Here is a 14,821-nt window from a genome sequence, read left to right on the forward strand (position 1 = left end):
TTTCTTCTGTTAAATACAGGAGGATGCCATCCCTCTTTCTCCTTTTTTGTGGATTTTGGCTCTAGTGGTTTTGTGGTTGGGTGACGTAAGAGACATTCTGCCTTTTAGATCTGGAGAAGGATGGAACAGTCTCTCTTTGCTGACTAATAAAGAGCAGAGCACCTTTTCCTCCTCCTGATGACCCCTTACTTGTCCAGTTCTCATTTACTTTTGCCAGTCTGTCGCCACATATTATGGCCACATTATTATTGTTGTTTGGAAAATTCTTCATGCATTGGAGTTGAAGTTTTCACGTTCTTTAGGCTGACGTCACAAGCCCAGATGGCATCACCACCACTACCAAATGCCTTTGGGCAATAAATCGGTTGTTCCAGGGCAAGAGCTTCAACCTCAAGTTGATCCACTTTCCTTTCCACAGCAGAGATGGCTTCTCTTGAGCTTTGGATGCCTCTTCTTCCCTCCTCCCTCTCTGTTCTTCCATCCTTGTCTCCAGAGGAGCGAGTGAGCGAACCACTAATAACAGAAGGCTATTTGTCTAAGGGGCTCTGTGATCCAGACATCCAGACTGGTTCTTATTCCATTGGAAATTAGGCCTAGTCTCCGAGCCTGTGATTGTTTTAATTCCACTAACAAATGATCTGAAAATAAATATATCGGGAGATCCAGTGCTGTAATAATGGCTCCATTGTAAGCTGTCGAGCACAGGGAGAGTCTGAGCGTGTGGGTGAAGGGTGGATTGAGTATAGAGAAATGTGGTTAGTCAGAGATTATGTTAAAGTCTTCAAGTTTGAATGTAAATCTTCCTTTTCCTATGGCTCTATTTCTGAGAAGGGTCTGGCTGCTGACATGCACACTCTTCAGTGGAACCAGATAATGTTGTATAAGAGTTTTACACTTTATTGCTTCAGTGTGAGTAAAAAAAAATTGGTGTTCAATTACTCAAAGATTTTAGTCTGTGACGTAAAGGAAGAAACAAAGAAAACCTATGGACGATTGATTTGTGCTGATTAATAATAATATATAATTTATCACCTTTCATACACTTAAGGTTACTTTACAAATTCAAAGTGAAAACAAATAAAGAAACAGTATACTGTAGATACAGAATACAGTAATGAGCAGTGGAAAAAGGACCATAAATTAGTATTGAAACGTTATGTAAATGTACATAAACAATAACAAAGCAGTGGGCAGAGGGGGGAGAGAGGACGTACTGTCTTAAGAGATGAGTTTTTAATTGTGCCTTGAAATCTGAGATGGATGAGATTTTAGAGATTTTGCAGCAATAAACTTTCATAGTTTTGCAGCCATCACACTTAATAACCTGCAACTCAGGGAGGAGAGCCTGAAACTGGGAAAACTTGTAGCCCTTTTCCAACGACATGGTTTGGGGGCGGGTTGCTGTGCCGGTGCGAATTCTTGAACTGTTCTGCGCGTTTCACCACTCTAAAGGCCGTTCCGGGGCCGAAAATCTGGTTCCGCACCGGCCCCAAGAGCTTGCTGGTCTCTACACAGGATCAGATTATGTCGGGAGCGAAGGGCGGGATTATGCTTCATCACCAGGTAGTTTCAAAACAAAAACAGTAGCTACCGTCTGCAGCAAGGATTACTTTTCCACTCTATAACAACAATAAAAACCCCACAAAAATATCAGACGTCAGGAAATGCGGAGGTAACGAGAACTCTACTTGCGATATGGTCTTCTACGGAGATCCGAGGTGAACTAGAGAGATCGCAAAGGAAAAAAATTCTAAGAGGAGAAACGGCAAGAAATAGCTTCAATCAGACTATTAACCAAATCATAAACAAATTGAAATCTTTAAAGGGAGTACAGAGCATAAGAGGCCCAAGCAAAAGTGGCAGTGGAGGGAGCAATGATGTCTTGGACTCTGTGCTCGGACACCGACCATCCAGCTTACTAACCGGGGCATTGAATTCAGTCTAGTTTGAGATTAACTCAGAATCGGCAGTGTCTTCTGCAGCTCATCTCGGTAATTAATTGTATTTGCCAACTTTGCTAGATTTCTTGCACTCTTCTCATCTCATTTTGTGCATTGTTTTGTTTAGTAAGGGGATTACACATTTAGTTAGGAAGATCGCTGCTATTTGATGTAATCTGGTGGGATTCTCAATCAAGACGTAAACATATTATATGCAATGGCAAAAATCCTGATACAACTCTGCATCACCAGTGTTATTAACGATTCCACTGTTACAGTTTATAGAACTTAGCATGATAAGCCACTTTAAAAAGTTTATACCTGTTGTCTTGGCCATAGTATTGTCTCTGGCAATCTTGATGAGAAATGTAATAATGTTGGATTGCATTTCTCTGTATTTTTAAATATGTCCACAAAACAAAAACCAGGAGTTAACACTGTAGGCTACACAAACACTGTGATGCGCCATGTTTGTTTATGTTTGAGGTAGTCACGTAAAAAACCACGCAGCTACGTAAACCATAACATCACCGTTTGGCTATCACGTCAGTGGAAAAGCATGACCGGTTTGTGATAGGCTTCAGATTACCCCGGCCATGAACCAGCCTAGCACAGGCTCTGCACGAGAACCATCGCCATTTTGGTGGAAAAGGGCTATGAGAATACCAGAACCAGAAAACCTGTACATACAGGAGTGTGTGGTTAAAGATGCTCAGTGAGATATTGAGGTGTTCATGATTATTGCAGTTCTATTGGAACTTCATGTCTGTGCATTTGAGTGTGAAATACTGTATTTGCACCTACTTTCCACCTCCATCATGTCCATCTTTTCAGTAACCCTTAATATACCCTTTCTTCTGCTTAAATGTTTTTAAGCAACCTTGGCTTGCTTGTGTAGTGTTTTGGGAGGTGGTTGGTTCTATCTAGTTATTTGGAAATCGTTAAGTTTTGTCTCTAGTATAAGCACCATTGTTTTCCACAGTCAATTTAACTTCGCGTAACGACTTTTAAAGCATGCCCATGGTCATATTCTTCTTCCTCTCTCATTAGGCCTGCTCACCAATGCATTAACAATGACCCGTCAGAGCCACATTCTGGTGGTTTCAAACCTGAAATTTCAGTTGACCTATGCAACTGAAATGGCTTTCATTTTAAAATTCAGATGTTCTCTTATAATGAGGCCCTTCACTGGGCCTGTCGAAGGGAAGGTATTCTTGCAGTCTTCTGTTTGCCATCCCTTACCCCATCACTCTGACGCAAATGCCTCTACTTAAGTTGAAGTGGGGACCAGATCTTCTAGAGTCTCTAAAGAATTGAGTGGAACACAACACCAAAACATCACAATAGACAACTCAACAATGCAACATGTTGCATTCATGGTTTTGCTTGTAGAGAAAGTCAGACAAGTGAAATGAAGAGGGATGTACCTCTTTTATATGTATAAGGCAAGTCTGTCTATGAAGACGTTCTCTAAACACCTCAATGCCGACCCAAAGACCAGGTTCAAATATTCACAACTCTTCTCGTAACAAGTCCTTCAGTTTTTATGCCCTTTATGGGAAGGAATTCTTGAATTTCAAAGGTCTCTTCATGTGCCACGTCCGATGCACTCTCGCTATGACGCACATGCCTCAACTCAAGATTAGAAGAGGACCAATGCACAATCTTTGTCCAATAAGTGCATTTTAGAACATTTAGAACTTCTCAGAAAATAATAAATTATGTTGTCTTTACATCCTTGTATTGAACCACCAAGCCTCCACCTTGCATCCTGTTGTAACTGCTTGTTGTTTCCCCTAATTTTCTTTATTTCTATAAAGAGGCCCCTTTTTTTGTTTGCTTTGAGAGCCCTCCATGTCTGAATCTTGCTTCCCACTAACAAACTTGAGTCTGAAAGAGAAGCTTGCGTGAGCATTGACCTTAGTCATGACGTCAGATGGTGTTCGTTAAAAAGTAGTGTGCTATTGAAGAAAACCAATCTTGCTCTCACTTTTTGCATATGCAGAGTCTTCTTTTTTTTTTTCTTTTTTTTTTTTTAACAGGTGCCTTCCTTTTTGTTTGCACCTATGAGAAAAGACGCACTTTGTCAAAGTGTAGCACAATATCACATTTGTTGGAATGGCTTAGGGAAAATGATTGACATAAGCTTTGTCTTTATATGTAGGACTAATTAATATACACTTTACCGTCCCTGCTCATTGCTGGTTGTTTGCATTTGTTTTTCAGGCACAGGTTCAGCTCTCCTGCGACAATGCTGTGACATCACAGCAGCGGTCAGCGAGTGGACGTAGGATATGGAAGAATGCAGGCTCAGGCACAATTGTAGACAGAACTGGAAGCAGCCCCCTCTCAGAAAAGGATTCTGGGATACTGAATGTGAAGGATGAAGAGGAAGATGAGGTGAGAGAAGAAACTGTTGTCTTCAGTTTAATTTTGTGCTGACTTTTTATGAAACTGATAAAAAGGCCCAGAAGGAATCTGCGGACAGATGGTAAAATGGGTTAAACAGAGTTGAGAGTACAACACATATTATTTAATAAACAAACATGAAGGTCAATGGGGATGAATGACAGGTGTTCCAATTCTGCGGAAATCTGTGGAGCTTTCTGCAGAGTTCTACTCGCATAGATTCCTTGTTGGCCTGCTGATAACGGTTCAGTTATTCCATGGTTCATATAATTCCTCACTGATGGGCCCCGTTTAGATGCAGTTTGGGAAATCTTTTTGAAACGGGACGACACTAAACATAGATGTAAACAGGGTTCAAAACATTTTGAGATTTGTCCACTTTAACCTATTTTGGAGGTGGTCGAATGTGGTCGAAAAAGCATGTGACAACATTGGGCACATAGTGCAAACACTTATCTGTTCAAATGTGCTTGAACCGCAGCAATGCGCTGCCTGCTCGCCTGTAAATCAACCAGTGAACTAAAACAAAAGTTTTAAACGTACTCATAAACTTTCACTTTATTAACATGCAGTAACACACTGACTTGAGTGATGTACGCAGTCATGAGATCAGACACCTTCCCCTTGAAATCTGAACTTAAGTGGTTAAGAGAGTATATTACGACAAGGTGTAAGCAGGGCCTTTGATCCCTAGGTCTTCATTTACTTTGTGACATTTTGGGTGCTGCTCTCTGTTCTCTCTCTTTTTCCTTCCTATCACTGTCTCTGTCCCTCTCCCTCTGTCCTTTCTTCCTACTTGTGTTACTCTAATTTCCCTATGGACTTGCTATTGGGCTCCCAGCCCAGCCCAGGATCCCCTCCCTTTCTTAATGGAGCATCTCAGCTTTGTAGTCATTTAGTGTCATTATAGGGCTGCTCTGCTTCTTTGTGGCAGCAATGTGAGATGTGTGGAGCATGCGAGACATGCTCCCCAGCTGCGGCTACTAACGGCACAGAAAGAAAAGATGATCCTCATTCTCACATACTGTAGCTCTAGGGAGTTATATTGAAATGACACAGTCAAGACAATCACAGTTGGTGCTCATTATTTACTTAAAGTTGAGTTTATTACAACATGCTCTGTGCCAGTTCTTCCCTTCGTAACTTGCCATTTATACTTGGTACATTTATACTTTTTGTTTTAACTATTTACAGTAACATTAATTTACCCAAAAACTTTCTAACCAAAACTAACTTAAAGTTAATGTAGTGGTTGGCTAATGTTGCCAACCAATTTCATGAAGTGACAGGGATGGTATCTGATTGAATGCCTTTTCAAAACTCGTTCTATCAGTTTATGACATTTCTACCAGCTCTGGCTTCAGAGTCTACCTTTAAATACATCATTGACCCCTAGATAGGTTGATCCTTTTGCCTTCTTGTTTGGCCTTTCCCCCTTCACTTCTGTCTGTGGCTCATACAGCATGTGCGTCATCATGTTTTCCTCTCCTGGCTCCCGTGAGAGAGCCACTAATATTGCCAACCTTTAATCTGCTTAAATATCTGTGCTAGGGGGGCTTCCTGAAAAATGCTTGTCTGAAGTCACAGATTGGTGCCCGTTTAGTGACCCCTTACCACCGGAGCAATGTCCCTTTGAGTCACTTTGTCCTGTTGGTAAACTACTGTCGTGCTTGTAGGGGAGCGCCTTGATTTGAACATACTGCCCCTGAGCCAACTTCCAATGCTCTCCCAGTGGCATATCAACACTAAATTGTTTTTCCACATTCTCTCTGGACTATTGTTTGTGGTGTTCTTCCCCTTTGGTGCCCTGGCATAGTTGGATTTGAATGTCCCTAGTTGCCTTTTTGTGGGCACCAGATCAAAGCTGGTATTGTTTAGTGGGCATTTGTTTGCCTTACTTTTGGGAACAGAGACTTTTCTATATTGGTGAGGTCAAAGGGGCAGAAAGGGAGATTGTGGTTCTCTTGTTGGGGACAAACTTCTCATATTAAAAATAAAGTTCTCTTAAAGACATTATAAAGCTTGGAGTTCTAAATGCATTCTAGTTGAAAATGTCTTACACGTTTTAATATTTAGGGGCCAAGCACCGAATGTGCGTAGGCACCTATTGTGTTTGTTAGTGTTCTTTTTATTATTATTATTCTTCTGTATATGGTTCCTATGGCAGCCTATAGAACCGTTCATGGGAAAGTTATGAAATTTTGCTCACAGGTAGAGGACAGTGCTACCATAGCAAATTTGGAGTCTTTATCTCAAACCCTCTAGCGCCACCAACAGTTAAGTTTCACTCATGTTTATGCTAATAACTTTTGAACCGTAAGCCCTAGAGACAAAATTATTTTGCCTGTGATTCCTGAGCTCATGCCGAGTCAAAAGCATACCATGGTTTCAATTTCCACCTGACTAGATTTTCCAGCATTTTTAATTTTCAGAAAAACCTACTTTTTCGAACTCGTCCTAGGCCGTAAGTCCGATTTGCACGAAAAGTGACGTGCGTCATCTGGAGACACACAGGACAAAAATGTATTAAAAGAATTTTGATAGACCAAACTGTTTTTGAATGGCGCTTCAACAAATTCAATGAAGAATGTGTTAAATTTAATTTGAGGCTGTATCTCCACATTGTTTTGATGGATTGTGACGAAACTTGGTATGTGTCATAGCCATCATGCCCTGAGGTGACCTGCAGCGTTCCGGCTCAGTGCCCCCTACGGGTCAGGAGATATTAAAAAAAATGGCTATTTTTGCTTATAACTTCTTAACGGTTTGTCTGAAACTGGACTCTTTAGATTCTGTGGGGCATACCATGTCGAATGATACCAATTTTGCCTATGTCGGCCATTTTGGGCATCGGCCATTTCGAATTTTGTTGTAAAATGCTGGATTTACAAACGCATTGGTGTATCGTTACGAAACCCGGTATGTGTCATCGGCACGATATAATACTCAACAAAAAATATAATGAGATATATATAAATGCTAATAACTTTTGATATTTTAGCCTATTGTTATGACTCTGGTCTTGATTGATTCCTTTGGTCAAGCCAAGTTTAATGATACCACATTTCTCATGGTCGGCCAAACATCCTGTCTGCAATTATTAATTTAATTGAAAACCTACTTTTTGAACTCCTCCTAGACACCAAATTTGCCACAGATCATCTTTAGACCATGCCGACCAAAAGTTGTTCAGAGATTTTTGAAAGACCAAACCATTCTCGAATAACTTGAAGAAATTTGACGACGAGCACTTCAAATCAATTGTTAGCCTACATCTCCGTAACGCTTTAGCGTATTCAGACCAAACTTGCTGTGTGTTATGACAACCATGACCTGAGGGTACTTGAGCAGTTTTGGCACAGCGCCACCTACTGGTTACGTGATAAAAAAAAATTAATGGCTATTTCTACTTATAACTTATGAACGGTTTGTCCTGAAATCACAAAATTGGACTCTTTAGATTCTGTGGGGAATACCGTGTCGAATGATACCAATTTTGCCTATGTCGGCCATTTTGAGTATTGGCCATTTAAAATTTTGTAGTAAAATGCTGTATTTACAAACGCTTTGGCGTATCGTTACGAAACTCTGTATGCGTCATCGGCACAATGGCCTGAAGGTGCTCAACAATTTTCAGGTCAGCGGTAGCTTGTGGTAAAAAAAAAAATATAATGAAACATATAAAACGCTAATAACTTTTGATAATTTTAGCCCATTGGTATGACACTGGTCTTGGTAGATTCCTTGGGTCATGACAAATTTAACGATACCACATTTGTTATGGTTGCCAAACTTCCTGTTGGCCATTATTAATTTACTTGAAAACCTACTTTTTCGAACTCCTCCCACAGCGATAATTGAATTTTCACCAAATTATGCTCAGATCATCTTCTGACCATGCTAATCAAAAGTTTTTGTGAGCTTGCAGTCTAAACTGAATGTAACAACACCAAAAAAACAAACAAACATGTAACACTAAATAATACCTAAAAGCACTTCTTTCTTGTTGTCATTTTCACTCATTACACTAAATTTACTCAAATTCAAAAAAATTACACTATAGCATCGCCTCTATAGCATCGCCATAATTCACTCTTACTCACAAACTTGCATGTTGATTCAGTCTGATAAATCGTTAAACTGAATGAATGGAATCACTCAGGGCTGTGTTAACAAAAATCATTATTAGCCCAAGATGCTCTTAAAGACCATTGGTGCCTATGGTACCTACGATCAACTTACACTAATGATGCTTTTGGGAAACACAGCCCAGAACAGTTAATAAATGAACATCTGACTCGGTGCACTGCATTTCTTTACTCTCAGTCATCTCTGACTTCAAAACAACAAATGTGTACTATCCCCTTAACTAGCACTCCCCTTTTTAACATTTACCAGAAAATTAAATTTTCAACTTTACTATTGAATTAGAATCAGCTTTATTGCCAAGTATGCTTACACATACAAGGAATTTGTCTTGGTGACAGGAGCTTCCAGTGTACAACAATACAAAAACAATACATTGTTGTACACTGGAAGCTCCTGTCACCAAGACAAATTCATTGTATGTGTAAGCATACTTGGCAATAAAGCTGATTCTGATTCTGAATGCTTGGGACTAGAGACCTAATTTTGGTTAAGTAAAATAAGTTATAAAATGCCAAATTTCTTAGAATTATTGTAGACGCAGTACCAAATGTGGCCACAAGATGACAGCAAAGCTCCATTGTTCCAAAGAGTTAAACTCAGATTTAAATACCTGGGTCTACAGACCTATTTATGGACTCTTTTCAAAGAAGATACTTGGGAGATTATTGTGCAAGTGAGAACAACATAAATAAATAAAATAAATAAATTTGGCCCACAGGTTGAAATCAGACCTCCACTGGTGCAAAATTGAAAAGTAATTTCAGAAATGTTTTGAAAAACTAATTTCAGAAACACCACTCAAACCACATGATGACACACTATTTTACTGCAAAACATTATATAAAATTCATTACAGATTATAATTATTATAATTATATTTATAATGAATGGTTACAGTGTAAGTATTGTTAGCAGTGGAAGCCAGTAATTATTCATATTTCTAACAAACATATCATATTTTTCTGCCATAAATTTATATAATAGTTTTACACCACTAAATAAAATAATGAATGATCCAAAGAGCCCATTCATTCACACTAATCAGCGCCTGTGCATTTAGATTTAGCCCTATAGCTGCTAGGGATGGGCATTGTTGGTCATTTTGTCTACTTGAGTACTCGAGGGGCAATGACATGTACATAACTGTATATATAATAACATGTCTGACAAACGTCTTTGGCTGCTGAATTGAGTCTTGTTCCAGTGTATCATCTATTCATTTTTATAGGCTGTTATAAAATAATCTGTTACAAAATCTACAAAAGATTGCATAATCAAAATATAATGCATCATATTTTGTCATTATGTGAAAGTTCGCTGCCCAATTCAATGAAAGAATGAGCACAACCTGCTTCTGTCTGTTCTTCCTTCTGATTACCGTAGTAATCTTAGTAAGCGCGCATTAGTTTTTTTTTTGTGACATTCTGAACTGTCTATTTTCAAATTGCTTTCAGTTTTGAAGACGCTGCATTATGTTCCATTTAGCTGCACTCTTGTCTAGCTGTTTGAAACACTCGCCTGCTGTATATGCGTTGAATCCACTGCCAGACGCACCTGGTATGTGTGTGTCCAAGTGTTCGCTTGTGTGGGAAAGCCACGATGTTCCGTATTGTTGTTGCTGTAATGATTCATGAAGCATTCCATTCAACTCGGAGAGTCTGAATTTCCAGCTTTCATCTGGGGAAAGTGCAACGGAATGACACTTTATGTCGTACTTCTAACTTGGAAACTGGTGAGGAAATCTTCAACTCCCATTTTGACGAGATGCAGGTGTGTGTTATGTCACTTAGAGGTTTACAGTCAGTGACAAACATTCACTTATTAAATAATATCCATTAACGAGTCAAAGTTCTTACATTAAATGATAATAAAACGTGTTTAGCAAACGTTTTGCAGAGACCGGTGTTCAAAACACGGTTAATTACACTCTTTGTTTTGATTATCATAACGATATTATTGTAGCGTCGTATCAGTTTGGTTGCTATGAGATGTCTCTGACAATCAATGTACCCCTCAAAACCACAGCGTAATCAATCTCAAGATTAAAAATAAGCTTCCTCTTTGACACGTTTGTGTTTAGTTGTCAGGTAATTGTCACTGAATTTCGAATTAAGTGAAAAGTCACATCATGCGTGATCACCATCGATCATCGTTTTCATGATTGATCATTGCTGCCATGTTCGAGTACTCGTGCCCATCCCTAATAGCTGCTACAGTGCATCCGGAAAGTATTAACAGCGCTTCACTTTTTCCACATTTTGTTATGTTACAGCCTTATTCCAGAATGGATTAAATTCATTATTTTCCTCAAAATTCTACAAACAATACCCCACAATGACAATGTGAAAGAAGTTTTTTTTTTAAATCTTTGCAAATTTATTAAAAATAAAAAACGAAAATAATCACATGTACATAATTATTCACAGCCTTTGCATGACACTCAAAATTGAGCTCAGGTGCATCCTGTTTCCACTGATCGTCCTTGAGATGTTTCTACAACTTGATTGGAGTCCACCTGTGGTAAATTCAGTTGATTGGACATGATTTGGAAAGGCACACACCTGTCTATATAAGGTCCCACAGTTAACAGTGTATGTCAGAGCACAAACCAAGCCATGAAGTCCAAGGAATTGTCTGTAGATCTCCGAGACAGGATTATGTCGAGGCACAGATCTGGGGAAGGGTACAGAAAAATATCTGCAGCATTGAAGGTCCAAATGAGCACAGTGGCCTCCATCATCCGTAAATGGAAGAAGTTTGGAACCACCAGGACTCTTCCTAGAGCTGGCCGCCTGGCCAAACTGAGCGATCAGGGGAGAAGGGCCTTAGTCAGGGAGGTGACCAAGAACCCGATGGTCACTCTGACAGAGCTCCAGCGTTTCTCTGTGGAGAGAGGAGAACCTTCCAGAAGAACAACCATCTCTGCAGCACTCCACCAATCAGGCCTGTATGGTAGAGTGTCCAGACGGCAGCCACTCATCAGTAAAAGGCACATGACAGCCCGCCTGGTGTTTGCCAAAAGTCACCTGAAGGGCTCTCAGACCATGAGAAACAAAGATTGAACTCTTTCGCCTGAATGGCAAATGTCATGTCTGGAGGAAACCAGGCACCGCTCATCACCTGGCCAATACCATCCCTACAGTGAAGCATGGTGGTGGCAGCATCATGTTGTGGGGATGTTTTTCAGTGGCAGGAACTGGGAGACTAGTCAGGATTGAGGGAAAGATGAATGCAGCAATGTACAGAGACATCCTTGATGAAAACCTGCTCCAGAGCACTCTGGACCTTAGACTGGGGAGAAGGTTCATCTTCCAACAGGACAACGACCCTAAGCACACAGCCAAGATAACAAAGGAGTGGCTCCGGGACAACTCTGTGAATGTCCTTGAGTGGTCCAGCCAGGGCCCAGACTTGAACCCGATTGAACATCTCTGGAGAGATCTGAAAATGGCTGTGCACCGACGCTCCCCATCCAACCTGATGGAGTTTGAGAGGTCCTGGAAAGAAGAATGGGAGAAACTGCCCAAAAATAGGTGTGCCAAGCTTGTAGCATCATACTCAAAAAGACTTGAGGCTGTAATTGGTGCCAAAGGTGCTTCAACAAAGTATTGAGCAAAGGCTGTGAATACTTATGTACATGTGACTTTTTCGTTTTTTATTTTTAATAAATTTGCAAAGATTTCAAACAAACTTCTTTCAGGTTGTCATTATGGGGTATTGTTTGTAGAATTTTGAGGAAAATAATGAATTTAATCCATTTTGGAATAAGGCTGTAACATAACAAAATGTGGAAAAAGTGAAGCGCTGTGAATACTTTCCGGATGCACTGTATGAGTCCAAACACAGAATATGCGCTCCTGTCTGTTTGGCGTTTATTACTCCTCAAAACTGCGTGGAACTTATTCCAAAGTACTCAAATCTAGCTAGATTGTACTGTTTTTGTATAGATCCATTGAAAGAAGCAGCTAAAATGTCAGATTTCGGCTCCGATCGCTCATCAGAAATGGAAGAAAGCTCAGAGCGTAATGGTCAGAGATGGGTAGTAATGCGCTACATTTACTCCATTACATTCCACTGAGTAACTTTTTGGGAAAAAATTTACTTTTAGTGTAGGTTTAAAAGTGGGTACTTTTTACTCTCACTCAAGTACATTTCTAATGACATTTTTGTACTTTTACTTCGTTACATTACTGGGTTTAATTTTAATTAATGTGTAAATTATTGAGAGATTATTGAATAGGACTTTTACGACAGCGGAAGTTCACACAGCTGCGCGTGCTGTCACAGATTGTCACTCAAGCCGAGTCCATCACTGCTGCAGCATCAACACTTTCTTCGCTCTGCACAGTAAGAAGAATAGTTTCGTCATGCAATGCCTTCATTTAACATCAAGTCAAGCGGATACTCTAATGCTAACTAGGGCTTTTCTGTGACATGGTGATGATCATTTTCAGGGTGATTCTGTAAATATGGGCTCTTGTGACATCAGTTTTTAAGTGTACATTTTTATATCTGCAGCAATATATCAGTGCACTTTGCCCTGCATCCCGAATGTCATAAGCAGTATTTACGCATTTACTCCGCGCTCTCACGGGGATACTGGAAACTATTGCAGCTACTTCGGGCGGATTAGCTGTATAAATCCATGTAAAAATCCACGTTAAGTGTAAATGTCTTTTACTCTGCCAATCACGTTATTGACAACTGGAGCGCGAACAGACAGCATTTCGCAGGCTGTGTACTCTGCTTTTAGGGAGCGGCGGTACTGCTGTACAGAACTAATGATCTAAATTCTTTCGACACTGAAAACTGTAACTACACTGAACTAACAACTATAAGCTATTAAATAGCGATAGAAGGCGTTAATAAAACATTATCTTGCTTTGGTTTATATTTCCCTGTGGGACATTGTTCACGTTTTCACTGTAATAATTACTAGAGAGGTTTCCAAACCTCTCTACTTATTGACAAATTCCAGATCTGACAAGAGCCCTTAAAGGGATAGTTCACCCAAAAATGAAAATTCTCTTATCATTTACTCACCCTTATGTCATCCCAGATGTGTATGATTTTTAGAAGAATTTCTCAGCTCTTTTAGTCCATAAATTGCAAGTGAATGGGTGCCAACATTTTAAAGCTCAAATCACATAAATCAGCATAAAAGTAATCCATAAAACTCCAGTGGTTAAATCCATATCTTCAGAAGTGATGTGATATGAGAATGTGTGGATGAGAATCCGATCACTTTCACATTCTTCTTGTGTTTTTGGTGATTCACATTCTTCTCTGCATATCGCCCCTTGCTGGGCTGGGAGAAGATCTTCTAGAAAAAATTACTTAAATATTGATCTGTTTCTCACCCACACCTATCATATCACTTCTGAAGATATGGATTTAATCACTGGAGTCGTATGGATTACTTTTATGGTGCCTGAATTTGCTTTTGGAGCATAACAATTTTGGCACCCATTCACTTGCATTGTACTGACCTACAGATCTGAAATATTCTTTTAAAAAACTTAATGTGTGTTCTGCAGAAGAAAGGAGGTCACTTGAGTACTCTTAATTGGTTACTTTCTTACTCTTACTCAAGTAATTATTAATGTTAGCACTTTTACTTCTACTTGAGTACAGTGTTTAGCTACTCTACCCACATCTGGTAATGATGGCCTTAGATTCTCTATCCAAACATACACTAGGATGACATCACTGTTCTGGAATGAGCAAGGCCAACCCCTGTAACCATAGAAACGTCAATCAAATCTTGACTAGTGATCCATTGGCTGCATCTATTCACTGAAATTCTATTCTATTCATTTTGGAGAGGCCGTGGAGCCTTTGATCTGGTTTGATTGACAGCTCCGCCTGTGAATTACAGAAAGACTCGTGGGTGGGCTCAAACAACGCGGACGTTTCACTGGAATAGCGGAGACCTCAAGACTTCTGCTGATTGATGAAATACGTTTTATAATCAATATTTCATTGATAGTAGACATTTTAATTCACGTGATGAGGCAAGCAAAGTGTGATCAGTCGGTTTTTTTCCTAAATTTTTGCTGTTTTAGATAAAACGGTCAAGTCTACTTTCAAGAGTTATGCTTGAATTTCCTGCTATCATCCGATCGGATCAAAACCAGAAGATATAAAAAGATAAGTAATACTGCTCACATGTTGCATGTTTTAAAATCCACTCTTTCAGTATTTTAATGCATTTCTGTAATTATGTCATTCAGATCGCAAAACAGTGGGCATATTTTGAAGCTAGAGACTTGTAGCTTTCAAACACTATAAGGTTTGTCAAGATTAAAGCCGGATATGAAGGT

The 14,821-nt window shown here is 39.6% G+C and overlaps 1 protein-coding gene across 9 annotated transcripts in view; it reads left to right on the plus strand.

Moving 5' to 3' along the window:
- The window catches only part of LOC127414759 (exocyst complex component 6B-like), a 187,583-nt gene that overhangs the window by 58,635 nt on the left and 114,127 nt on the right, over positions 1-14,821 (plus strand). For all 9 annotated transcript variants that reach the window (XR_007892852.1, XR_007892851.1, XM_051653053.1 and 6 more), the window contains exon 7: positions 4,167-4,340. Coding sequence is in view for 7 of the 9 variants with exons in the window: in XM_051653053.1 (XP_051509013.1) it covers positions 4,167-4,340 (174 nt within the window). In the remaining 2 variants the exon portion in view is untranslated. The remainder of the gene's footprint in view (positions 1-4,166; positions 4,341-14,821) is intronic.

The sequence above is a fragment of the Myxocyprinus asiaticus genome, chromosome 2, assembly GCF_019703515.2.
Source record: "Myxocyprinus asiaticus isolate MX2 ecotype Aquarium Trade chromosome 2, UBuf_Myxa_2, whole genome shotgun sequence".
NCBI lineage: Eukaryota > Metazoa > Chordata > Actinopteri > Cypriniformes > Catostomidae > Myxocyprinus > Myxocyprinus asiaticus.